We start from the raw sequence: 24,581 nt of genomic DNA on the forward strand, positions 1-24,581 counted from the left end.
TGTTCCCCCTTCAAGGAAACTGCTGCTGCCTCATATTCTGCAGGCACTCCTGTTTGATAATGATTAAAAGCCCTGTTCATGGGACTTTGGACGTGTGTTGCTAGCATGAGGCACAGACCCTGGGGGGCCTCCAAACCAGTTTCACAGTCCCATAGTCCCCATGGTCCAGTCTCCATCATTGTTTTGTTCCTGGACAAGGTGCTCGTGGCGGTTTGCAACATCATAGGAGCAACATTGGGTTATGAGAACAAAGCAGATTCCCATCTTCTGAGACCCTGATGTGGTATAAAGGGTTGAGGGGTGTTGTGGTCTTTTCTGGGTACTTCTTGCTGACATGTGGGCCATTGAAGGGTCACTGGGACTGGGGTCTTCAGGGTCTGGGCCTGCATTGAGCAGGGCCCTGAAGGTAAGGGAGGCCTCAAGTTGCCTGCAATAATAGTATGGCCTTGACTTGCCCCGAGGTGGTTTGGGTGAGCATTGTTATCCTGTTAAAGACCATTTTTTCAAACATTTGAAAAAGGTTGAGGAAAGAGGGCCCAAGAAGGAGTAAGAGAATGACTGTTAGAGGTTCTAATAGGACTGAGGATGTAGATTAGCGGTAGAGACTTTGCCTAGTATGCTTGAAGGCTCAATTCCTCAGCACCACATAAACAGAAAACGCTGGAAGTGGCACTGTGGCTCAAGTGGTAGAGTGCTAGCCTTGGCAAAAGATGCTCAAAGACAGTGCCTAGGCCCTGAGTTTAAGCCCCAGGACTGGCAAAAAAAAAAAAAAAAAAAGATCCTAATAGAGAGGTCAGCTAGGGGTAAGGGCACCATTGTGGAAGGAACTTCCCCTAGAGTGTCCATTGGTGTGATCCCTATAGATTGTTGAGGTATTCCGGCAATTGAGTTTAGTATAGAAAGAGCACTCTTCCTGTAAAAAGGCAAAACATCCCCCAGGGCAGCCGTAAGTCCATCCGAGTCCATTTTGGAGGACAACTGCAGCCACTGAGTTGAGTTGTCCTTGTAGGACTGCTGGGAAGGGGAGAGCATGGTTAGCTGGTTAAGTACAACACTCAGATATTATATGGAGCCTGGTTCTGCACAAATGCAGCTGTCAGAAGCTAGAGCTGCATTGGAGTGGTGGGAGACATTCATTAGTCATTTCTTTAGAGTCACTATAAATGGAGTTAACAGGTGACTGAAAGGCAAAGAAGTAAGTTGCTGCCCTGTTAGGAAGTAGGCAGGTATAGGCATTAGATAGGCATGCTTACAAACTCTTTTCTTTTGACCTCTTGGTTTTTGTTACTTTTGAAAGGATAAGTGGCTTCATTCCAGAGCTGACACCCTGTTATCTGAGTGGTTCTTCCCAACTGCCTCAGTAGTCCCTTGTCAGCTGAATGAGCTTTGTCCCAGTAGGTCTGGTTCTTCTCCTCTTGCTGGGATAATGTTCTAGTTGGTGTTTTTGCTTGTTGCTGGGATGACATGTCTCAGCTGGTTGAATCCTATGTTGAAGGGGGTGACTGACAGGTCAGATGAGAGTCTGGTGGGGAGTGGTGTTGACAGGTCAGATGAGAGTCTGAGTCAACGGACCATTTTATTTCCAATTTAAGCGACAAGGAGATCAATAGAAATAGTTGTAAAGCAGGGCTTACTTCAAAGTTATTAAGAGTCAAGGTTGGGCTGGGAATATGGCTTAGAGGTAGAGTGCTTGCCTTGTATACATGAAGCCCTGGGCTCTATTCCTCAGCACCACATATATAGAAAAAGCAAGAAGTGGCCCTGTGGCTCAAGTGGTAGAATGCTAGCCTTGAGGGTTAAAATTTGGCAAATAAATACTTGTAAGAGTCATCTGTCCCTCTATGGGTCTGAGTGTAATTGCTACAGAAGATCAAATCTGTAATGGCAAAACTTAAGCGAAGCCATAATGAGAGTTTTGAGACAGTGACTGATTAAACAATATAGTTATTTTTAATTATATATAGCACTCTAGGATACTCATTAAGGTTGAAACTATTGTAGATGTCACTAAGCTTTTTTGGTTACAATTAGGAATGCAGGAACATAGGCCAGTGTGGTGTCCTTTTATCTATGTATCCAAGGTGGCTTACATACTTGGGAAACAGACATACTAGAAGCAAAGAACATCATTTTAGTGTTATATACTTATATAAAATGTGATCATTTGGAGAACCTTGACATAAACAACTACTTAAATGAACTCTGGTTTAGTTAGTACATAGTTTGTGTGTGTGTGTGTGTGTGTGTGTGTGTGTGTGTGTGTGTGTGTGTGTGCCAGTCCTGGATCTTGAACTCAGGGCCTGAGCACTGTCCCTAGCTTCTTTTTGCTCAAGGCTAGCACTCTACCAGTTGAGCCACAAAGCTACTTCTGGCTTTTTTTCTGTTTATGTGGTGCTGAGGAATCGAACCCAGGGCTTCATGCATGCTAGGCAAGCACTCTACTGTTAAGCCATATTCCCAGCCCTACTACATAGTTTTATGTCATTAAAACTTGACAAGCTTAGTAGTACACAAGTAATTACTGTCATAGATTGATATAAAGAATGGGATGCTGGTTTTACATCATGTACTTTTCTTGACCTTAGGAAAACCCTTTTAGGTTACTTTTAAAATAATAGTTAACTTAAGTACATTCCAACTTCACTAATAAGCTTTATTTTATAAAATTCAAGATACACTCATACCATCTGCTGCTTACTTCAATGTTCTGTGGATAGTCTTAATTTTTCCATTTTTCCATCCTGGAACAAACATTTAAGACAATTCTTGCTTCCCAACCTTTTTCTTATCCAAAAGAAACCATTCCCTGCCTCCCATCACAGGTGGAATGGGGCTGCAACAGGGTAGCTGGCAGATAAAGCTGGATGAGGTTGATCAGGTCAGGGAAAAGCTCCCACTCAAAAGAGGGTTTCATTCCCTTTAGCTCCATTGATAAAGATTTCTCCTTTAACAAGCAGCATGCTTGGTAGTTTCAGTTTTATTCTTTTAACGCCTGTGATCAAGCTTTATCTCCCTAACTTGGCTGCTGGTCACAAATAACACAGCTAATAGTTATAGATGAAGTCAAAAAGCAAATAATTTCAGGAAACAGCAATACCAAAAACATATATCTACAGGAAGACAGAAGTACTTTAGTTTGATAGAAATTATTACTTTTTTTCATACCATGGTGATAGTTTTTATGTATTTAAATGTGTTTTTATGTATTAAAATAACATGTTCACACACATACCCTTGCTCACAAAAGTTTTAAGGTATCTGGGGCCTGAAATCAGGGCCTGAGCACTGTCCCTGGCTTCTTTTTGCTCAAGGCTAGCACTCTGCCACTTGAGCCACAGTGCTACTTGCAGCTTTTTTTTTTTTTTTGCCCATGTGATACTGAGGAATCGAACCCAGGGCTTCATGCATACTAGGAAAGCACTCTACCACTAAGTCACATTCCCAGCCCTGCACATAGGTTTTAAAAATGAAGATTGACCATATGTTTTCTGGAATTCCAGTGGTTAAATGACATTTTTGCCCATTGTATGTTAGAATTACAAGGTCAATGCTAGAAAGCCACACAACACCAAACAAAATACAAGACAAAATGCAAATCACAAAACTTTTTACCAACAACAAACATTGTTTAACAGATTTTCCATTGTTTGTTTGTTTGTTTGTTTTGCCAGTTGTAGGGCTTGAACTCAGGGCCTGAGCACTGTCCCTGGCTTCTTTTTGCTCGGGACTAGTACTCTACCACTTGAGCCACAGCGCTGGCTTTTTCTGTGTATGTGGTGCTGAGGACTCAAACCCAGGGCTTCATGCATGCCAGGCAAGCATTCTACCACTTGGCCACATTCCCAGCCAGATTTTCCATTCTTAAACATAGGTTTCTAAGAACAGAATATGTTTAGAATTGTACTAACAAGGCACATTAGCATAAGGATTGACCTATGAACACTCCCTAGGTGGGTATTAGTCTCTAGGGCCCGCAGAGAGAATTTGGGGAGGGAGAGTGTCCAAACCAGATTTACAAAAGGAGAAGTCACTTCTCCTAAATTATTTCCTATAGAAGGGTGTAGTAACCCCATTCTTAGACCAAAGAGGGACATTTTGACTTACAAAGGGTTCTGCATTTGCTTATAGCCTTTACAAAATTCCTTTTGTTAAACATGCATTTTAAGAGGATAGCCTAAACTCTGTTTTCTGCCATTTTTAGATCACAATGTTTATTTTTGTTTGTTTGTTTGTTTTTAGTCATAATGAAGGTACAGAAAGAAAGGCCTGTTGGGATTAGAGAGGTAGGGTAGTGGCAGTAGAAAGGGAATGTCTGGTCATTTTGATGGCTGTGATTAAGGAAGAGATCAGAGGGAGGAGGGATTCCTTGAGGGGGCCTTTGCAGCCTCATAAAGGAGTTGAATTAAGAATCCAGATCCTGGGGGAGGGGGGAGGGGGGAATGAGGGAGGAGGTAACAAACAGTACAAGAAATGTATCCAATGCCTAACATATGACACTGTAACGAAACATAATGAAGCTGTATGTCTCTGTACATCACTTTGACAATAAGAGAAAAAAAATTAAAAAAAAAAAAAGAATCCAGATCCTGAAGTGAGTAGAATAAGGGAAGAGAAAAAGGAATAGATTATTATTATCTGAGTCCCAAGGACCATATTAAGTATCTCTTGTTGGGAAGCTCTTGGGCTTAAGGAACCTCTGACCATTTGCCACTCTGTTGGAGGAAACTGTCCATATCCTGCAATATTGTGGGATCATGAAAGAGCTATATTCAGGCCAGCGATTGTAATTATCCATTTGGTACTGGGGCCAAATTTCTATACAGAAGCGGAAATGTTTCTTTGATTTGAGGTCCAATTTCAAACCCAGAACGGCTAGCCTTTGAGAGGGAAAGGGAAAGTAGAGGAGGGTTCCTGGGTCCCAGAATGGACTTCACTCTCAAGGGCACAAGCCAAAGGGCTGTCAGCTCGAATAGACTGTTTCAACCCCATGTCCTAAGAGCCAAATCACTAGGTGGTAGCGAGGAAAAGGATAGAACCAAGAACTTGTAGTAAGGCGTCCACAGGCAGGTTATTCCCCTCTGGGCCTGGCCAAGGATACTACGCTTGGTCTCCAGGGGACAATAGCCCCTCACCCAGGTGGAGCATTCCACTGTGGGCCTGGCCAAGGATATCACCCTGGGCCCCAAGAGACCATAACTCATTTTCTTTTTTCCGCTTCTTTGTTAAACCCTATATAAGTTCACCCCAAAATCCAGTCCCTGATACAACCTCCAATCCCACAGGAAGGTCTGTGCCCCTCACTGTTCCTCAATAAACAGTCTTCCCCTGTTGGGGATCAAGTCTGCCCTATTCCTTTTCCGTTCTCCTCCATTTTCCTAACACTATTATCCTCTTCTTTTATTTTTTTCTTCCCTGGCTCTAATTACTATTTAATTCATTTGACTATGAAATAATATTGTTGAGTTCCCTTACTAGAATGTGAGCTTCTAAGTGTAAGATTTGTTTTCTTACCCTGTATTCTCCTGGGCACACAGGAGGGACTGTTCATGGGAAATGCTCATAGTATTGTCCCAAAGATAAGAAAGAGACACTGCCAGGCTTGGTGGTCAGGCTTGGTGGTGTGTAGGGAGTGACATGAGCAGATTTAAGTCTTGAAAAAGTCATTTCTGTCCCTAACTCTAACCACATCTGGATTCCTAAACAGAATTCCTGCTGCATTCCCATTCTTATTTCAATCCCAAACCTGCCATGTTATGTGGGAATCTGATTGTGAGATACAGAGAGCCCATATTTTGAGAGGTCAAATTGGGAGTCTTTATTGGAAAGCCAACATTTGCAGGCAGACCCATGTCCCCCTAAAACTTGCAGCCTCACATACACTTAATACTATTAGGAAACTGAGCCTTGAGGGTAGGCGAGTAAAGAAAGAACAGAAAAACGATCTCAACAAACCTGATTAAGTCTAATGGAGAGTTGAAGAGGGACACCATGGTGACCTGAGGAGAGTCAGGAGACACAAAGCATGGCGCAAAATGGTCGCTGAGCTCCTCAGAGCCTAAACAGGGTCGTGGTCAGGGGGCAGGCTCACAGGGAGCTTGAGAGTTCAGAGTCTCACGAGTTCATGGTATAGGTCTAGAAGGTCCAGTCCCTGCCTCTGCCTCTAGAAATTCAGGCACGCCCATTATGTGGGGGTGGGACTTCACTTTTATCCACCAAGAAGCCAAGATGATGCCAGTTAGACCAAATTCCCTATCATCCACCACATTGCCAAGATGGCACCAGTTAGACCCAGTATCCTTATTTCAGAAGAACCTACTCTCCATCTCAGAATCTCAGTCCTGTTTGGCATGGCTTAACTTGGTATGGGTACCATATGACCTTCCCTTGATGGTGACACAAGGAGGGTGCCACCAGGGAGGAAACCAGGGCTGGGACTTCCTGGTTGGCAGGTGCTGCCCCAGAGAGGCAGAAGGAAAGAGGGCAGGTCTGGAAGAAGGGGATGGGAAGGTGACTCTCTCTCCTTACTCTCCCTGGGTCCCAAATGGTGCATAATGAGAACAGAATTCAGACCCCCTCCCATCACTGCTCCTGTGTATAGCCGCCACCTGCTTCCTGTCTGGGCCCCCATGGATCTGGCCATGAGATTCCACCAGAAAGCAATTCCAACCCTCTCCCACTCTGGGTTTATTTACTTACTTATTTATTTTTATAGCACTATTCAAGATGATAAGGAAGAAATTGTTTTCTGGTCCTTCTCTTCCAGCTCTTCAGTAAGCATGTATGGTTCCTTTCTTTCTTATATCTGCAATGCCTAAAATTGTATGCTTAATATATATCTGCAAAGGCAAAGGAGGGAGGGAGGGCTTGGCTTCTGACAAAGTCAATTCCACTGAAGCCCAACCCTTATTCCAGTCATTTTTTATCTTTTTTTCTTTCTTTTCGTTTTGTTGTTGCTGGTTGTTGTGTTTTTTGTCGTTGTTTGTTTTTTAGTGGTGCTTGAGCTGTGGGCCTGGGCCCTGTCCCTGAGCTCTTCAGCTTAAGGCTAGCTCTCTACCACTTGAGCCACAGTGCCACTTCCAGTTTTCTGGTGGTTAATTGGAATTAAGAGTCTCATGGACTTCCCTTCCCTGGCTGGCTTTGAACCTGGATCCTCAATCTCCTGAATAGCTAGGATTACATGTGTAAGCCACCAGTGCCTGGCTCATTTCCTGTCTTCATTCTTTTTTTTTCCTGGTAGAGTCTATTCTTTATAAAACAGAGGGATAGCATAAATATAGTAAAAATGCATCAAGTGTCCTATTTACTACCCAGATCAAGAGAGATCATCCAGCTGATCATGTGGTTCCCTATTCCAGAAGTACTCTCTATGCTGAATTGTATCAGTTGTGTCTAGTTTTGTCTGTTGTGGAACTTTATATCCTTTGTAGGATTCATTCAGAACATATATATATATATATATATGTATATATATACATATATATTAAGTTAATATGTTTAAGTTATATATTAAAACATAGCTTTAACATATATTACATTAACACATACTGGTTAATATATAATAGATAATATAATTAATAATTATATAATAAATTATACTGTCCTATAATATTTAATTTATGTTAAATATATATTAAGTATATATATTTATTTTGAAGTAGAATCTCACTATATAGCCTAGGCTGGCCTTGAATTTGGAGCTTCTCAAGCAAACTCAAATTACAGGTGTATACCACTGTGTTCTGCTGTTTAGCTTAATTCTTTTTGGAATGTTGGGGATTGAACTAAGTCCTTACACAAGCTCAGTAAGCATTCTGCCATGTAGCTAAATACTTTGCATTTTAGCTTAATTCTTGTGCATGAAATGTTATTCCAATAGCCTTCTAATTATGTATTCTTTCCCAGTTCGTCTTCATCTCATCGTGGTCTGGAAGAAAGCAATAGATACTCTCTCAGATCCCTGATTACTTTTCCCTGTAATGTCTCTGGGACATTTCTTTGTTCTTTTTGTTTTATTTTTTTGCTGGTCCTGGGGCTTGAACTCAAGGCCTAGGCTGTGTCCCTGAGCCTCTCTGTGCTCAAGGCTAGAGCTCTACCACTTTAGCCATAGCACCTGTTCTGTTTATGTGGTACTAAGGAATTGAACACAGGGCTTACATGCATGCGAGGCAAGCACTCTACCACTAAGCCACATTCTCAGCCCCTCTCTGGGACATTTCTGTGCCCATGGGGTCCTTGAGCCCTGATTTCAACACCAACTACCTTTCTTGTCAAGGACTATGGGTCTTAGGGCAGAGGAATGAGCCCATTTATGGAGCTGGCCAGCTGGACGGCAGGTTCGTACCACACCCCCTGCCCTTCCATGCAGGTCACCCCTGCCTATGGCCCTGATCATCAGGGTACCAGGTCCTGCAGCCAATGGGAACGAGCAGGAGGAAGGAGCTTATTAGACTGATAAAGATCTGGTGGCCCCACCCAGCCCCCTCCCCCAACTTCCCTTGGGCCCTGACTCAGGATGGACTGGCTCCCACACCCTGAAGGTCCTTTAGCCTCGGCATCTTTCCTCCGCCCTCTCGGAGGCAGGCCCAGAGCTCTGCCTGAGGTTCCTCCCTACTTGCAACCACAGCTCCAGCGCAGACGCCTGCACACCTGCCACTGGCTTGGCCCTGCCCAGCCTGCCCAGCTCACATCCTGCCCTCCTGCCAAGGGCAGCAGGCACTCCAGGCTTGAGCATCTTTACCCCACTGCAGAGGCTAGTCCTGTCATTTCTCTTGTGCCTGGTGTCTCCTGCCTACATTGGCCTCCCTGTGTAAGCCCCACACAGTACCTGAGATTGAGCCCCCTCTTGCCTCCTGAAGAGCAGCCATGGCCACCTACAAAGTCAAGGTGGCCACAGGCACCGACCTCATGTCCGGAACACTGGACTCCATTTCACTGACCATCGTGGGGACTCAAGGAGAGAGCCATAAGCAGCTGCTAAACCACTTTGGGAGAGACTTCGCTACTGGGGCGGTGAGTGTGTGTGTGTGTGTGTGTGTGTGTGTGTGTGTGTGTGTATGGAGGTGTGTAGGGAAGGGACAGAGTTGGCTTTGAGTCTAGAGAACCAAGCAACAGCTCTGAAGGCTGTAGGCTTCTGGGTGGTTTTAGATGCCTCATTTATACCTGGCTCCCGATTCTCTACTACTTTACTGGTCTCTGCCACCCTCCTCTTTCCCTTCCCTTCCCTTCCCTTCCCTTCCCTTCCCTTCCCTTCCCTTCCCTTCCCTTCCCTTCCCTTCCCTTCCCTTCCCTTCCCTTCCCCTTCCCTTCCCTTCCCTTCCCTTCCCTTCCCTTCCCTTCCCTTCCCTTCCCTTCCCTTCCCTTCCCTTCCCTTCCCTTCCCTTCCCTTCCCTTCCCTTCCCTTCCCTTCCCTTCCCATATGGAGCTTAAACTTAGGGCCTGGGCAGTGTTCCTCAGTTTCATTGTGCAACGCTAAAACTCTACCACTTGAGCCACAGCTCCACTTCTAGCTTTTTTGGTTGTTAATTGGAGATAAGAGTCTCAAAGACAGTGTGCACTGGTATTAGAATTAGGAAATTCAAAGGGAATACCAAAATTGAGAGACAAAGGGTAAAATAAGAGAAACAACAACAAAAGCAATACTTGCAAAACTGTTTGGTGTAAGTGAACTGAACACCTCAGGGGGGGAAAGGGGGAGGGGGGTGGGGGGTATGAGGGACAAGGTAACAAACAGTACAAGAAATGTATCCAATGTCTAACGTATGAAACTGTAACCTCTCTGTACATCAGTTTTATAATAAAAACTTAAAAAAAAAAGAGTCTCAAAGACTTTCCTATCTGTGCTGGCTTTGAACTGCTGTCCTTAAAATCTCAGCTTCCTGAGTAGCTAGGATTATAGGTGTGAGCTACTGAGCCAACTCTCATCCCTTTCAACCAGCTCCAATCCCCCTTTCTCATTTCTCTCTTCCTCCCATTGGTCCTCTTCCTTCCTCTCCATCCATCCTTCTTTCAATCTTTTTCTATTCCTCCCTTCTCATTCCTTTTCATTGCCTCTCACTCCATCCTCGCTTCTCTCTCTCATTCTTACTCACTCTTTCTAAACCAAGTTGCAACATAACTGGCTTAAATTTGCATTGGATTCCCTGTGACTTAAAATGGCATCAGACCAGCCAATCCAGTGGAGACCTGCTTGCCCTGTGCTGGAAGCCACTCTTTGTGGGCCCTCAGACTTGATTTTGACTTTGATAGCCACCTGCTGCTATGTGACCTGAATAGGTTCTTCCATCTAGAATTTATACATCTTCACTGAGAAGTAGGAAATGATCTGGCTGTGGGTATTAAGTCGCCACTGTAAGTGGGTTGGAGAGTCCTGACTTTTCTTGGATTTCCTGGAACACTAGTTCCTGGGGTCCATAGGTTCCTGCAACCTCAGGGGACTGGGAAAGGAGGTGATTGAGGACAGGATTTCAGGAACTGAGGGTAAAGACAGGATGGAAGGGGGCTGGGAATGTGGCTTAGTGGTAGAGTGCTTTCCTAGCATGCATGAAGCCCTAGCTTCAATTCCTCAGTACCACATAAACAGAAAAAGCTGGAAGTGGCACTGTGGCTCAAGAGGTAGAGCGCTAGCCTAGAGCAAAAAGAAGCTCAGGGACAGTGCTCAGGCCTGAGTCTAAGCCCCGAGACTGGCAAAAAAACAACAACAAAACACACACACACACACACACACACACACACACACACAACAGGTGGAAGGGCTAGGATCCTGCCCAGCCCTGAGTAGATGTGCCCAGCAGGGGATAGAACCAAGTTGGGGGGTGGTGGTGAGAGGGGAGCTCATCCATCAGTTGTGCATTCCACCTCTCTGCCTCTCTGCACTGCACGCTCCCCCCGCCCCTCCCCCCCCAGCCCAGGAGGAACATCAGTGTGAACAGGGATAGGGTGATGGGTCAGCCCAGTGGGAAGCCCGAGGATCTATGGTCTGGTCCAGCTGCTCAGCTAACTGGGTGGGTCCTATGCAGGTGGACGAGTACACTGTGCGGTGCCAGCAGGACCTAGGGGAGCTCATCATCATCCGCCTGCACAAAGAGCGTTACTCCTTCTTCCCCAAGAATCCATGGTACTGCAACTACGTGCAGATCTGTGCTCCCAATGGCCATGTCTACCACTTCCCTGCCTACCAGTGGATGGATGGCTACGAGACCCTGGCGCTCCGCGAGGCCACAGGTGAGCCCATATCACTCCATTCCATGGCTACTGAGGGCTTCCATCAGACCAAGAAAGCACTGAAACTCCTGGGAGTCTTTTGTCAAGGTCCTAGGGCTTGAACTCAGGTCCCTTAGCATGTGTACTTAAGGCTGGCACTCTATCACCTGAGCCATAGCTACACTTCTGGCTTTTTTGGTAGCTAACTAGCGATAAGAGTCTCACAGACTTTCTTGCCAGGGCTGGCTTTGAACTGTGACCTTCAGATCTCAGCTTCCTGAGTAACTAGGATTACAGGCCCCTTGGCTTGACACAGAGACTCTGTTACTCTGGGCCCAGACACTGTTCTGTTCTGATAGGATATGCTATTGACCATGTGAGAGAGCATGCCTTGGGAGTCCAAAAAACCTCCCTGTTACTCCAGGGAGTAATGAGATTTTGTTCCAATTGGCCCTTCAGCCCATCCAGAACCTGTTAGCTTAAGAGCTCCCCCGAGCACCATGCCTTCCTAGGGACAGTGATGCTCTAGCTTTGTGGTCTTCTTCCTCCTCCTCCTCCTCCTCCTCCTCCTCCTCCTCCTCCTCCTCCTCCTCCTCCTCCTCCTCCTCCTCCTCCTCCTCCTCCTCCTCCTCTTCTTCTTCTTCTTCTTCTTCTTCTTCTTCTTCTTCTTCTTCTTCTTCTACTTCTCTCTTTTTTTTTTGTAGTACTAGGGATTTGAATTGAGAGGCTTGCACTCTAAGCAAACACTATACCACTGCCCTACATCCCCAGCCCTATGCTTCCCTTTTCTTTTCTTATGGGTGTGTGTGTCCATACTGAACTTAGGACCTTGTACTTTCCTTTAGCTTTTTTTTGTTGTTGTTGTGTTGTTAAGATTGGTGCTCAACCACTGAGTCAAACATTTCACTTCCAGGCTGTGAGTGTGGCTTAGTGGTAGAGTGCTTGCATAGCATGCATGAAGCCCTGGGTTTGATTCCTCAGTACTACATGCACACAAAAAAGCCGCAAGTAGCACTGTGGCTCAAGTGGTAGAGTGCCAGCCATATGCAAAAGAAGCTCAGGGACAGTGCTTTGGCCCTGAGTTCAAGCCCTAGGACTGGCAAAAAAAATTCTTTTGAATTTGTCTGTCCAAGCTGGCTTTGAACAACAATCCCCAGATCTCAGCTTTCTGAGAAGCTAGGATTACAGGAATGAGCCTGTGATAGTTTTCTAATTGAGCTTGGGTGGGGGGGAGGGCGGTGGGGGATATTGGATTTTGAACTCAGGGTCTCAAGCATATTAAGCAGGCATTCTACTAGTACTAATTGAGTGTTTTCAATACTGATAGGCTATTCTATTGCTCCAGAGGACTCCTATTACCTGAAAGGGACGTCTTATTTCTCTAATAGAATATACTGTCACTCCAAAACATCCCCCTTATCCCAGTAGAGGCCCACTCTGCTTCCATCAGAGGCCCTTTTAGCTCGGCATTGGTGGATCATTCTATCTACTCAGGAGTCTGAGATTTGAGGATCATAGTTCAAAGCCAGCCCAGGCAGGAAAGTCTGTGAGACTCTTATGTCTAATTAATTACCAAAAAGCTAGAAGTAAAGCTGTGGATCAAGTGGTAAAACATTAGCTTCGAGTGAAGAAGCTAAGAGAGAGGATCCAAGCATTGAGTTCAAGACTCTATACTGACACACACACACACACACACACACACACACACACACACACACCCTTGTTATTTATATTAACCATCAGGCTCCTCCTGGTAGCAGGGCCAGGCTGTCCACTGCATCTCAGATTGTTGTGGTTCATCTATGGGAAAGGGAGAGGATCCACAGGACCCATGTACCTGTACCCTGTGTGCCTGCCCCTGCCAGAGATCTCTGTCTGCTGCTGGGCCAGCTGCCTCAATGTGATTGCTCCATGGAGCCTGGGGGTCTTTACTCTGCTAATTCTTACTTCTACCTCTGAGCTTCTGCTGGCTTCCTTTAAGGTGGTGCAAGCGGAGGGCAGAGCTGAAGACCCCCAAGTCCAGATCCCCTAGAACTGCATCCTTCCTGCAGAGAACCACTCTCTTTGATTTCTTGTTTTCCCATGCTGTCATCTTCTGGGAAGAGGGAATGCAGCCAGGTCAGGGAAAGGAGGCCGGTACAAAGGGAGGCAAGGCCGGAGATGTCTCATTGGGGACACGGAGTGCCTTCCTGTGATGATAAATCCAAGTGACATGGAAGCTGGGGACAGGCCATAGTAACTCTGTCTGGCTGGGCAGGAATGGGGTTGGGTGGGGTGGCTGCCACGCAACACCAGGGCAGGGAGACTTGAGTCACCTGCTGGGCCCTCCAAAGTGTCAGGCTTCTGCCCTGGGAATGTAGCCAAGTTTGGGGCTCTGGGTTATACAACTCTAGGGGATACTGTTCATCCAGAATGCAGCATGAGCTGTGACAGAAGGAGAAGTGAGACAGTAGCAAAGTTGAAGGCCTTCAGGAAGAAGGGTAGGCTGCAGTGACAGGCACAACCAGCCTGGGAACAACCAGGCAGGAGGCTGGAGAAAGACAGGCAATCTCAGCTCCATCAGTTATTCTTTGTACATCTAGGTACATGTCCTCATTCTTTCAAGCTCCAGTGCCTTCATCTAAAATGGAGCTAACAATGGCCAGGTGCTGGGGCTCATGTCTGTCATCCTAGCTACTCAGGAGGCTGAGATATGGGGATCACAGTTCAAAAGCTGTGGCAGGAAAGTCTGAGACTCTTATCTCCAGTTAAACAGAAAGAACCAGACGTGGAGCTGTGGCTCAAGTGATAGAGCACTAGCCTTGAATGAAAAAGTTAAAGGAAAGTGCTCAGGCACGCGTGTGTGTGTGTGTGTGTGTGTGTGCCTGTGCGCATGCGCATGGACACACACACACAGACACACACACAGACACACACACACACCCCAGAACATACATGTGGGAACTCAATGGCATAAAGCCTAAAACGAATTTCAAAAAGGCTTCACAGCTATTTTGGTTATTATTGCGTAGGAAGGCAAGGGACTAAAGTAGCCTACCTTGGGTCAATTTCAGCTTGGTTATTTTTTCCTATGTACAGATCACTGTTCTACTTTGTAAGATGGTTATAACAGTTTAGTCCTTTAGCTTGAGAGTGTTGGGGGCCTAAAATATTCTGAGACTGAGATTTTTCTATAGAAGGTAAATATATATATGTTCATATGTGTGTATGTATATTCATCTAAATATGTAGATAAATCTTTACCTCTCCATCTACCAATTTAGAATCCTTTATCTGAAATGTTTGGGACCAAAAATACTTTGGATTTGGATTATTTTACTTTTATTTTTTATTGTTATTATGAAGGTGATATACAGAGGGGTTACAGTTACATAAGTCAGGTAATAAGTATATTTCTTTTTGGACAATTTTACTCCTTCCCTCACTCTCTCCCAGTTTTTCCCTCCTGTCCCCACCTACAAGCTTTATTAGATTATTTGCATATCCATGAGCTATCTTGAAGAAGGGACTCAAGTCTCAGCATGAAATCCATTTATGTTTTATGTACACCTTGTATATATTGTCCAGAGTAATTTTTTTTTTGCCAGTCCTGGGGCTCAAACTCAGGGCCTGTGCATTGTCCCAAAGCCTCTTTGTGTTCAAGGCTAGTGCTCTACCACTTGAGCTATAGTGCTACTTCCAGCCTTTTCTGAGTAGTTTATTGGAGATAAAAGTCTCATGGACTTTGCTGCTTGGGCTGGTTTTGAACTGGAATCCTCAGATCTCAGCCTTCTGAGTAACTAGGACTTCAGACATGAGTCACCAGTGCCTGGCTTAAAGTAATTTTAATATTTTTGATATGCTTGCATTCTGACTGTGATATATCACATGTGGACACGTATGTAATTTACCACTTATGGCATCATGTGGACACTCAAAATGTTTCAGATTTTAGCTACAGCTTACATCTATAACCCTAGTTACTTAGTAGGCCGAGATCTGAGGGTCACTGTTTGAAACTAGCCCAGGCAGACAAATCTGAGACTCTTATCTCCAGTTACACAGAAAAAAGCCAGAAGTGGCAATGCTCAAGTGGTAAAGCATCAGCCTTGAGTGAAAAAGCCAGGTGAGACCCCAGTACACACACACACACACACACACACACACACACACACACACAGTTTTCGAGAGAGAGAGAGAGAGAGAGAGAGAGAGAGAGAGAAAATATTCTCTACCGCCACACACTATACCATTCCTAATCAAATACACAAATATTTCTCATCAAAACTATGATTACACTGGGTAAGTTAAATAAATACTACATATACTTGAGTAAATTTGGAGCAGCTTTTTGGTAACCAATGAATTTGCTATAGAGCAAACAAACTTGATTTCTACAGACTTAGGAGTTTTAGATTGTGGTCCATAATAATAGTCACCTGTCTTGTAAGATTTTTCTTTCTTTTTAAAAGTCTTTTTTGGTGCTCGTTCTGGGGCTTGAACTCAGGGCTTGGGCACTGCCCCTGAGCTTTTGTGCTTAAGGCTGGTGCTCTACCACTTGAGTCACAGCCCCACTTCCAGCCTTTTGGTGATTAATTGGACATAAAAATCTCACAGACTTTCCTGCCCAGGCTGGCTTTGAAGCACAATCCTCAGATCTCAGCCTCCTGAGTAGTTAGGATTACAGGTATGAGTTAGCTGTACTTGGCTTGTCTTTTTCTTTTGTTTTTGTGTATGTGTATATGCCGGTACTGCTTGAACTCAGCGTCTCACACTCTTGCTTGCCTTTTTCACTCAAGGCTGGCGCTCTACCACTTGATCTACATCTCTCCCTCTGACTTTTGCTGGCTAGTTGGAGATAGGAGTCTCACAGACTTATTATTAGGCTGTCTTTGTACCAGGTTCCTCAGATCACAGCCTCCTGAGTAGCTAGGATTAGAGGTGTGAACCACCAGTGCCTAGCATAAAGGTGTTCTGTGTGACTTAAATGATGAATCTAAGCACAGTGTTTACAAAGTACCTGAGACCTCATAAACCGTCCAGAACTGTCTGTTATTCATGTTTCACGGGGTCTACAGGAGTGATGTCCTCCAGAAGCAGAGGCCAGCCTGAGAGGTCCAGCAGGGGTGTGAAGGAGGCAAGGTGGCTCATGATGCTTCGTTCTGAGATTCTGGCAGAGGACAGAGCCTCTCTCAGCAGAAGCTGGACTCCTGCTTTCTGAAGTGGGCAACAGGCTGGGGTGGGCAGAGGTAGGAGCCAGCCTCTGAACTTCCTCCTTGGTCTCCCTACAGGAAAGACAGCAGCAGACGATACCCTCCCCATTCTCCTGCAACACAGACAAGAGGAGATCAGAGCCAAGCAGGACTTCTACCAGTGAGGGCAGCAGGGTCTGGTGGCATGTGGGGGTCCCAGGAGATTGGGGGACAGTGATGGTTTTGGCTTACTGTGCTCCAGGGTGGTGCTTTGTCATCACAGATCCCCAACTCATCTTCTTCTTGCAGCTGGAGGGTCTTTGTTCCTGGCCTGCCCAACTATGTGCACATTCCCAGTTACCATCCCCCTGTCAGGAGGTGCCGCAACCCCAACCGGCCTGAGTAAGGACAGGAGGTTGGGCTGGGCCCCTCTGTGGCTGACATCTGGGTTCCTGCTCCCTCCCTGGTCTCTTGGGCTCCAGGTGCCAGGTCCTAGCCCTGTGTTTCTGCCACAGATGGAATGGTTACATTCCTGGATTCCCGATTCTCATTAACGTCAAAGCCACCAAGTTCCTGAATTCAAATCTCCGATTCTCCTTTGTCAAGACAGCCTCCTTTTTCTACCGCCTGGGGCCCATGTGAGTGTCCATGAGTGGGGGAGTGATGGCTCCTGTGGAGACTGTCCCTTCCTCCTATCCTGTTTTCTACTCCCCTCCAGGGAAGCCCCAGAGGTTAGAATGGCCATGCTAGGTACAAATAGCTCACGCCTGTCATCCTAGCTACTGAGGAGGCTGAGATCTGAGGATCATGGTTCAAAGCCAGCTTTGAAAGCCATGAGATGCTTATCTCCAATTAACCACCAAAAAAGCTGGCAGTGGAGCTGTGGCTCAAGTGGTAGAACTAGCCTTGGGCAGGAAAAGACTATGTGACAGTGCCTTGACCCTGAGTTCAAGCCCTCATCCTGGAACAACTAATGAACAGGCCAGGGAGGACATAGAAGCTAGAGTAGAAAATCTACCACCTAATGCTCAGAGACCTAGAGACCCAAAGACCTGTCATGAAACCCTAGAGACCCTGAGACTCAGAGACCGCAGTGTGCGGTGGCCCTGCCACCTATCCCAGCGCACCTGGCAGCCTCTGACCACCTTGCCTTGCACCTCCCTCCTAGGGCCCTGGCATTCAAACTCCGTGGCCTGGTGGACAGAAAGCGCTCATGGAAGAGACTAAAGGACATTAAGAACATTTTTCCTGCCACCAAGACAGTCATTTCTGGTATGGGGTGGGGCATCCCAAATAGAACATGAGGTTTCAGGTAGAGCCTCCTGTGGGGTCAGTGGGATGTGAAAGGGAGCAGCAGAGGGAGTGTTTAAGACTCAGGTGGGTACCCCTCTTCGGAGACTTCTGGGCAAACATCATCCCGGGCCCCTCAGGGTCAGGTTGGGGACTTCATTTTTCCTTCAGAGTCTTTTTAGTGCTCTTATTCTCTATCCCATGCCTCTCCATCTTTGAGGGGAGCTGGATCACATTATGATGCACATCCACCCTCCTCCCCCAGAGTATGTGTATGAGCATTGGGCAGAAGATAGCTTTTTTGGATATCAGTACCTCAATGGCATCAACCCAGGCTTAATCCGGCGCTGCACACAGATCCCGGACAAATTCCCGGTTACAGACGACATGGTGGCTCCATTCCTGGGAGAGGGAACATGCCTGCAAGCAGAGCTGGAGGTGAGGGTCCTTCCCCATGGAGAGCCAAGCCAGCCTCCCTCTGCTTCCTCCCCTCATCTTCAGGAACCACTTGAAGTCCTGTCTTACCCATATTCTTCCCTATTCTCCATCCCTGTCTGACCCACGGGTCATGGGGCCAGTGCACTCTGCACCCAAGGGCAAGATCATGTTGATGCCTACCTGTCTGCCCATCATGGCTCTCTTCCAGAAGGGGAACATTTACCTGGCAGACTACCGCATCCTGGAGGGCATTCCCACTGTGGAGCTCAATGGTCATAAGCAACATCACTGTGCCCCCCTCTGCCTGCTGCACTTTGGACCCGAAGGCAACATGATGCCCATTGCTATCCAGGTACTCAGGGCAAGGGATGGGCTATGTGATCCAGTTGCCAGTATGGAGCCTGTGTGCACAGATGTTCCTTTGTGGGTGCCTGTGCCTGTGTGTATCTGAGAGTGCACCTACATATGTATATTCTGATCTCTCTCTCTCTCTCTCTGTGTCTGCTGGTACTGGGTCTTACACTTTTGCTTGGACATTTTTGCTCAAGGTCTGTGCTTTACCACTTGAGCCACATCACCACTTCTGGCTTTTTGGTGGTTAGTTGGAGATAAGTGTCTTATGGACTTTCCTGCCCTGGTTGGCTTCAAATCATGATCTTCAGGTCTCAGCCTCCTGAGTAACTAGGATTACAGGCGTGAGCCACCAGTGCCTGGCAGCCCCTGAATATTAAGTGCATGTGCACAGACAGGAGCAGATGGGGACGTACTTGTGGTCTCAGCTTGTCTCTTTTACTCACTCATCCATCCTCTGGCCAGGTATCAGTGGCTTACATCTGTAATCTTACCTCTTAAGGAGGCTGAGATCTAGATGATGGAGTCTGAAGCCAGCCCAGGGCAGAAAAATCAACAAGACTCCAATTCTAAAAATAAACAACAAAAGGGGCTGGAGGCATGAGTCACATGGTAGGACACCAGCTGAGCAAGGGTTTCTGCTAAAGTACAGAGCGAGTCAGAAGTAGTTGCTGTTGCCCAGTGGCCAGGAGGAAGACGAAAGGGTTTTCAGAGATTCCCCACAAGGATCATGTGCAAATTAGAGACAGGCATTCATTCCTCTAGGGTACCAGCCTGGTCCTGATACGCATAGCACATTAATGGGACTGTACAGACAGGAGTTTAATATGGCTTCTTCACCCAGGGACTGCATATCCTTTCCCAATCTATACACCTCAAGGTGGACACGCACTGATGTACGAAGGCTTCTCAGAAGATCCCTCCTCCCCCCTCCTCCTCTTCCTCTCCTCCTCCTCCTTTTTGAGCTGGGGCTTGGACTTGGGCCTGAGTGCTGTCCTTTGGCTTTGTTGCTCAAGGCCAGTATTCTATCACTTAAGCCACAACTCCATTTTTCCCCTCCTTCCTTCCTCCCTCCCTCCCTCTCTTCCTTCCTTCCTTCCTTCCTTCCTTCCTTCCTTCCTTCCTTCCTTCCTTCCTTCCTTCCTTCCTTCCTTCCTTTCTTCCTGTGATTAATTGGAAGTAAGAGTTTCAGACTTCCCTGCTCAAGCTGGCTTGAAACTGTGATTCTCACATTTCAGCCTCCTGACTAGCTAGGATTATAGGTGTGGGCCTCTGGTGCTCAGCTGCCTCTCAAAGAAAAGAGGGAGAATTTTCAGGTGGAGATGAGGACAGGGGAAAGGTACTTCAAGCAGGGAGCAAAGCAAGATCAAATGTGGGAAGAATGTGCTTCAGGGGACTGGAGTAGAGCTGATACCCTTTTGGGGGTCCCTTCTACCTCCATCCTGCAGTGGGGGCTTTTGTTTGGGGGCAGTTCTCTGCTCTCACTAATGCTCCCTCTTTCCCCCACCTATAGCTCAGCCAGACCCCTGGGCCTGATTGCCCTATCTTCCTGCCCAGTGATTCTGAGTGGGACTGGCTGTTGGCCAAGACTTGGGTGCGCTATGCAGAATTCTACAGCCATGAGGCCATTGCACACCTGCTGGAGAGTCACCTCATTGGGGAAGCCTTCTGCCTAGCCCTGTTGAGGCAACTACCCATGTGCCACCCCATATACAAGGTATAGGCTTGGGGAGGGGGAGCCCTGGAGATCTGCTTGGCCTGCTCAGCAGGCAGAGAGAATCCACCAAGCTCTGGGAGACATTTGGGGGCCCTGGAGAGTCTGTTGCAGATATGGGGGTGCTAAGGTGGCTGGGGAGCAATCTCAGCCTTCTCTCACTATCTTTATTCCCTTCCTGTCCAGCTCCTCATCCCCCACACCCGGTACACTGTCCAGATCAACAGCATTGGGCGGGCCCTCCTCCTCAATGAAGGGGGGCTCTCTGCCAGGGTAAGGTTTCTGTCCCCTAGCCCTGACAAGATAAGACACCTTGTTTCCTTTTGATTTCCCAGTTAGACTAAAAGCAGGACCTCCGCTTGCCTTTGGTTCCTGGGGAGGTGATTTGAAGGGAGGGGATTGGCTAGAGTGGGTGCTTTGTCTAGGAGGCAGAGAGAGGCAGGGGTTGGTATGCGGGTCTGGGCTGTGAGGGCTCCTGCACGGGCTGGGCGTGGGGTCCAAAGGTGCCCTCATAGAGGATTGGAGGGCAGAGTTGGGTGCTATCCTTGGACAGCAGGCCATGCAAGGACATTCATCCAGCTCCAGGCTTGGCCTTCTCCTTCACAGGCCATGTCCCTGGGCCTGGAGGGCTTCGCTGAGGTGATGGTGCGCGCTCTATCAGAGCTCACCTATGACAGCCTTTTCATCCCCAATGACTTTGTGAAGCGTGGGGTTGAAGACCTGCCTGGATATTATTACCGTGACGACAGCTTAGCAGTGTGGTATGCGATAGAAAGGTGAGGTGGGAACAGCAGTGGATGGCACTAGCGGGGGACACATTGAGAGCTTTGGAGGAGCTGGACTTGGCTGTCACTTCAGCTAGGATTTGGCCTTGGGGATAGGCCCAAGGCGGTCTTTCTGTTCATCACACACCTGTTTCCTAGCCCACCTCCCCCCCACCCTCAGGTCCTTACTTTGGTCCCCAGCTCAGCTTCTGGGACTCTGAGTTTGCTTGGGGATTTTCCCTGACCCTCACTGGGCACAGCTCTGAGTGGCTGCTGACCTTGCCAGGCCCCCTCTCCACCTCCACCTTCAGGCCTTTGTCCTACTCTGGGGCCAGCCAAGGTCAGAGTGATCTGGGGATGTGGGAGAAACATAATTGCAGAGGCTAAGGGAGGCTCCAGACCGAGGCCCTTGTCCCCTGCTCAGGTATGTTACCGAGATCATCACCTATTATTACCCGAGTGACGCAGCTGTGGAGGGTGACTCTGAATTGCAGTGCTGGGTACAGGAGATATTCAAGGAGTGCCTCCTAGGGCGCGAGAGCTCAGGTATGGATGGGAGAGCCCAGTGGGGCATGGGGTTATGGGGTGGTCTCCTGGTATGTCCACTAGGACTCTCCCACTGGGTCAGGGACTATATCCTTGTGGGAGGGTAAAGTACTGCTTCCAATCTCTGTGTGTGTGTGTGTGTGTGTGTGTGTGTGTGTGTGTGTGTGTGTGTGTGTGTGTGTGTGGTATATGTGTGTACTGGGGTTTGAGCTCAGGACCTTGCACTCCCACTTTTTTTTTTTTTTTTGCCAGTCCTGGGGCTTGAACTCAGGGGCCTGAGCACTGTCCCCTGGCTTCTTTTTGCTCAAGGCTAGCACTCTACCACTTGAGCCACAGTGCCACTTTCGGCTTTTTTCTATTTATGTGGTGCTGAGGAATGGAACCCAGGGCTTCATGTATACGAGGAGAGCACTCTACCACTAGGCCATATTCCCAGCCCTGTTTTTTTTTTTTTTTTGGTTGCACTCAGTGTCTGGGCACTGCCCTTTGAGCCTTCCTTCCTTCCTTCCTTTCTTTCTTTTTTTTTTTTTTTTGCGGTTGGTGGGGTTTGAACTTAGGGTCCATGTGCTGCCCCTAAGCCTTTTTCCTCGAGGCTAGTGATCTACTATTTGAGCCACAGTCTTCCTATTTTCTGTGGTTCATTGGAGATAATAGTCTCACAAACTTTCCTGCCAGGCTGATTTTTGAACTGCAAGCCTCAGATCTCAGTTTCCTGAGTAGCTAGGATTACAGGTTGTGAGCCACCAGTGCCTGGCTCCTTGAGTCTTTTTGCTCAAGGCTACCGCTCTACCACTTTGAGTCCAGCTCTTCTTGGGGTTGGCAAACAACTTTTCTTTTCCTTCCTCTTTTCCTCCCTCTCTCCTTCTTCCCTCTCTCCCTTGCTCCCTCCTTCCTTCTCCCCCCCCCCTCGCACTCTCGCACTCTTGCACTCTCTTGCTTGCTTCTTTCTTATTGTTCAAGACTGGCATTCTACCACCTGAGCTCCACTTGCAGCTCTTTGCTAGAAGAACCTCATGGCCTTTTCTGCTGCTGGGCTGGCTTCAAACTGTGATCCTCAGATCTCACCTTCCTGAATAGTGAGGATTACAGGTGTGGTCCACTAGTGCCTAGCTCTCCCTTCAGATCTTCATAGGGTTCTTCCTGTCCTTGGCCCTGGAGCCTGAGCATCTCAGAGAGGCTTGGAAAGACAACATGGCTGACCACTGAGTGTCTGAGTGCAGGTGCTGTGGGTAGATCTTGCAGAGACCCTCAAGGGGTCCCAGGCCCTCCTGCTAGCAACATGGCTTGTGGACCTGAGAAATGGGGTAAGAGTTGCAGCAGGCAACCACAGTGTGCCGGAGGCTGAGGAGCTGGGCAGGTGTGGTAGTCTCTAGAAGAGAGGAAGAAGGTGCCTTGAGGTCATGCTACTTTGAGCACACTCAGTACTGAGAAACTATATGATGCGGAGTGGTTATTGCAGGGGTAAAAGGAAATGAGGCAGGTGAAGGGTGCTCCCTGTGAGGCTTATGTGGCCTGGGGTTGGGAGAGCTGCATCCAGCTACTGGTTAGGTCTCCTGTGCCAGCACTGAGGCAATTTGTTTGCCAGGAGATTAGACTCATATGGTTATTAGGCTGTATTGGTGGCCAGATGCTGTGGTGATGTCCAGGAGGGAGGCAGGGGCGGGCAGATGTAGACAATGTCGGAGATAGTTGGAAGCTCGAAATGCCAAAACTCAGTTCTGGGAGGTGGGATTGTGCCAGGTGGCAGCGGCTGGGGAGTGCTGGCCAGGCTGGGGCTGAAGGCGCCCTCTGCCGGACCGCCAGGATAGGGTGGGGAACGACACACCGTGCCGGCTCGCTTTTCTGCCTTTCAGGCTTTCCCACCTGCCTGCGAACAGTACCTGAGCTGATCAACTATGTCACCATGGTCATGTACACCTGCTCTGCCAGGCACGCAGCGGTCAACACTGGCCAGGTACCTGTGTCCCCCAGGGCCTGCCCCGCCCAGAGCCCAGGCCTTGGAAACTCAGCCCGAGTCCCGAGCTCAAACCCAGCCTCAGCCCCAAGTCGACTCCACCGAGTCGGAGCTTCTGCTCTATTTCCAGCTGGAGGTTCACGTCCTGGATGCCCAACTTCCCATCGTCCATGCGGAACCCACCGATGCAGGCCAAGGGGCTGACCACTTTTCAGAGCTACATGGACACGTTGCCGGACGTGAAGACCACGTGCATCGTGCTCCTGGTTCTCTGGACTCTCTGCAGGGAGCCTGATGACAGGGTGCGGGTTTGGGGGTGAGGTGGGGAGGGGGGTGCGGGGGGAGGGGGTGGGGGGGTCGGGGTTGGGGGTGGAGTGGGAAGGGGGGGGTGCAGGGGTCGGGGGTGGGGTGTGGAGGGGGGTGCGGGGTGTGTGGAGGGGGATGCAGGGTCGGGGAGCGGGGAGAGCGAGTGCGGGGTCGGGGGTGGGGGTGGGGATGGGGGGTGCGGGGTCGGGGGGTGGGGGTGGGGGGGGGGGCGGGGAGGGGGAGCTGGCGAGAGCGAAGGTAATTGGCGGGCTTCCCATGCGGGGAGCACAGGGGGGCGGCTGGGAAAGGCAGGTCCGGGGCTGGGTCCCAGCGCGCGGTTCTGTGCCCCGCAGCGGCCGCTGGGCCACTACCCCGGACATCCACTTCGTGGAGGAGGCCCCGCGGAGGAGCATGGAGGCCTTCCGCCAGCGCCTGGCCCAGATCTCGCACAACATTCGCCAGCGCAACAAGTGCCTCCCCATCCCCTACTACTACCTGGACCCGGTGCTGATCGAAAACAGCATCTCCATCTAGGCCGCCCCGCCCGCAACCGCCTGTTTTCCAATAAAATCACTTCAAACACTCTCGGGGCTGCAGTGCCTTTCGTGGCCGGAGGGGCCCCCGTGGCCCGGGGTAGCTGGCTGGCGTGGGGTTCTCCCACCGCGGGGGCCACGCAAGCCGCTGAGCAGCGCCCTGGGTTAGGCCCCGTTCCTGGATTACCTCCGGAGTCCCCTTTCACTCAGGAAGGCAGGGGTGAAGTGCGGGTCTGGTCAGGTGTGGCAGGGGATGGGAGGAGCAAAGAAGGCTGGGAACTGGGCCCCACGCCGCGTCAACCGCAATTCTGGTCC

The 24,581-nt window shown here is 48.4% G+C and overlaps 1 protein-coding gene across 1 annotated transcript; it reads left to right on the plus strand.

The window, feature by feature from the left end:
* Nucleotides 1-8,862: 8,862 nt before the first annotated feature.
* On the plus strand, nucleotides 8,863-24,267 carry Alox12b (arachidonate 12-lipoxygenase, 12R type). The gene is given in 16 exon segments (XM_048365779.1): nucleotides 8,863-9,009; nucleotides 11,016-11,220; nucleotides 16,470-16,551; nucleotides 16,680-16,772; nucleotides 16,886-17,008; nucleotides 17,539-17,642; nucleotides 17,926-18,098; nucleotides 18,307-18,450; nucleotides 19,963-20,166; nucleotides 20,350-20,436; nucleotides 20,770-20,939; nucleotides 21,352-21,473; nucleotides 23,327-23,435; nucleotides 23,564-23,729; nucleotides 24,087-24,104; nucleotides 24,106-24,267. Coding segments are annotated over 16 exon segments (2,109 nt in total).
* The last annotated feature ends 314 nt before the right edge of the window (nucleotides 24,268-24,581 follow it).

Source organism: Perognathus longimembris, chromosome 17, assembly GCF_023159225.1.
Source record: "Perognathus longimembris pacificus isolate PPM17 chromosome 17, ASM2315922v1, whole genome shotgun sequence".
Lineage (NCBI taxonomy): Eukaryota > Metazoa > Chordata > Mammalia > Rodentia > Heteromyidae > Perognathus > Perognathus longimembris.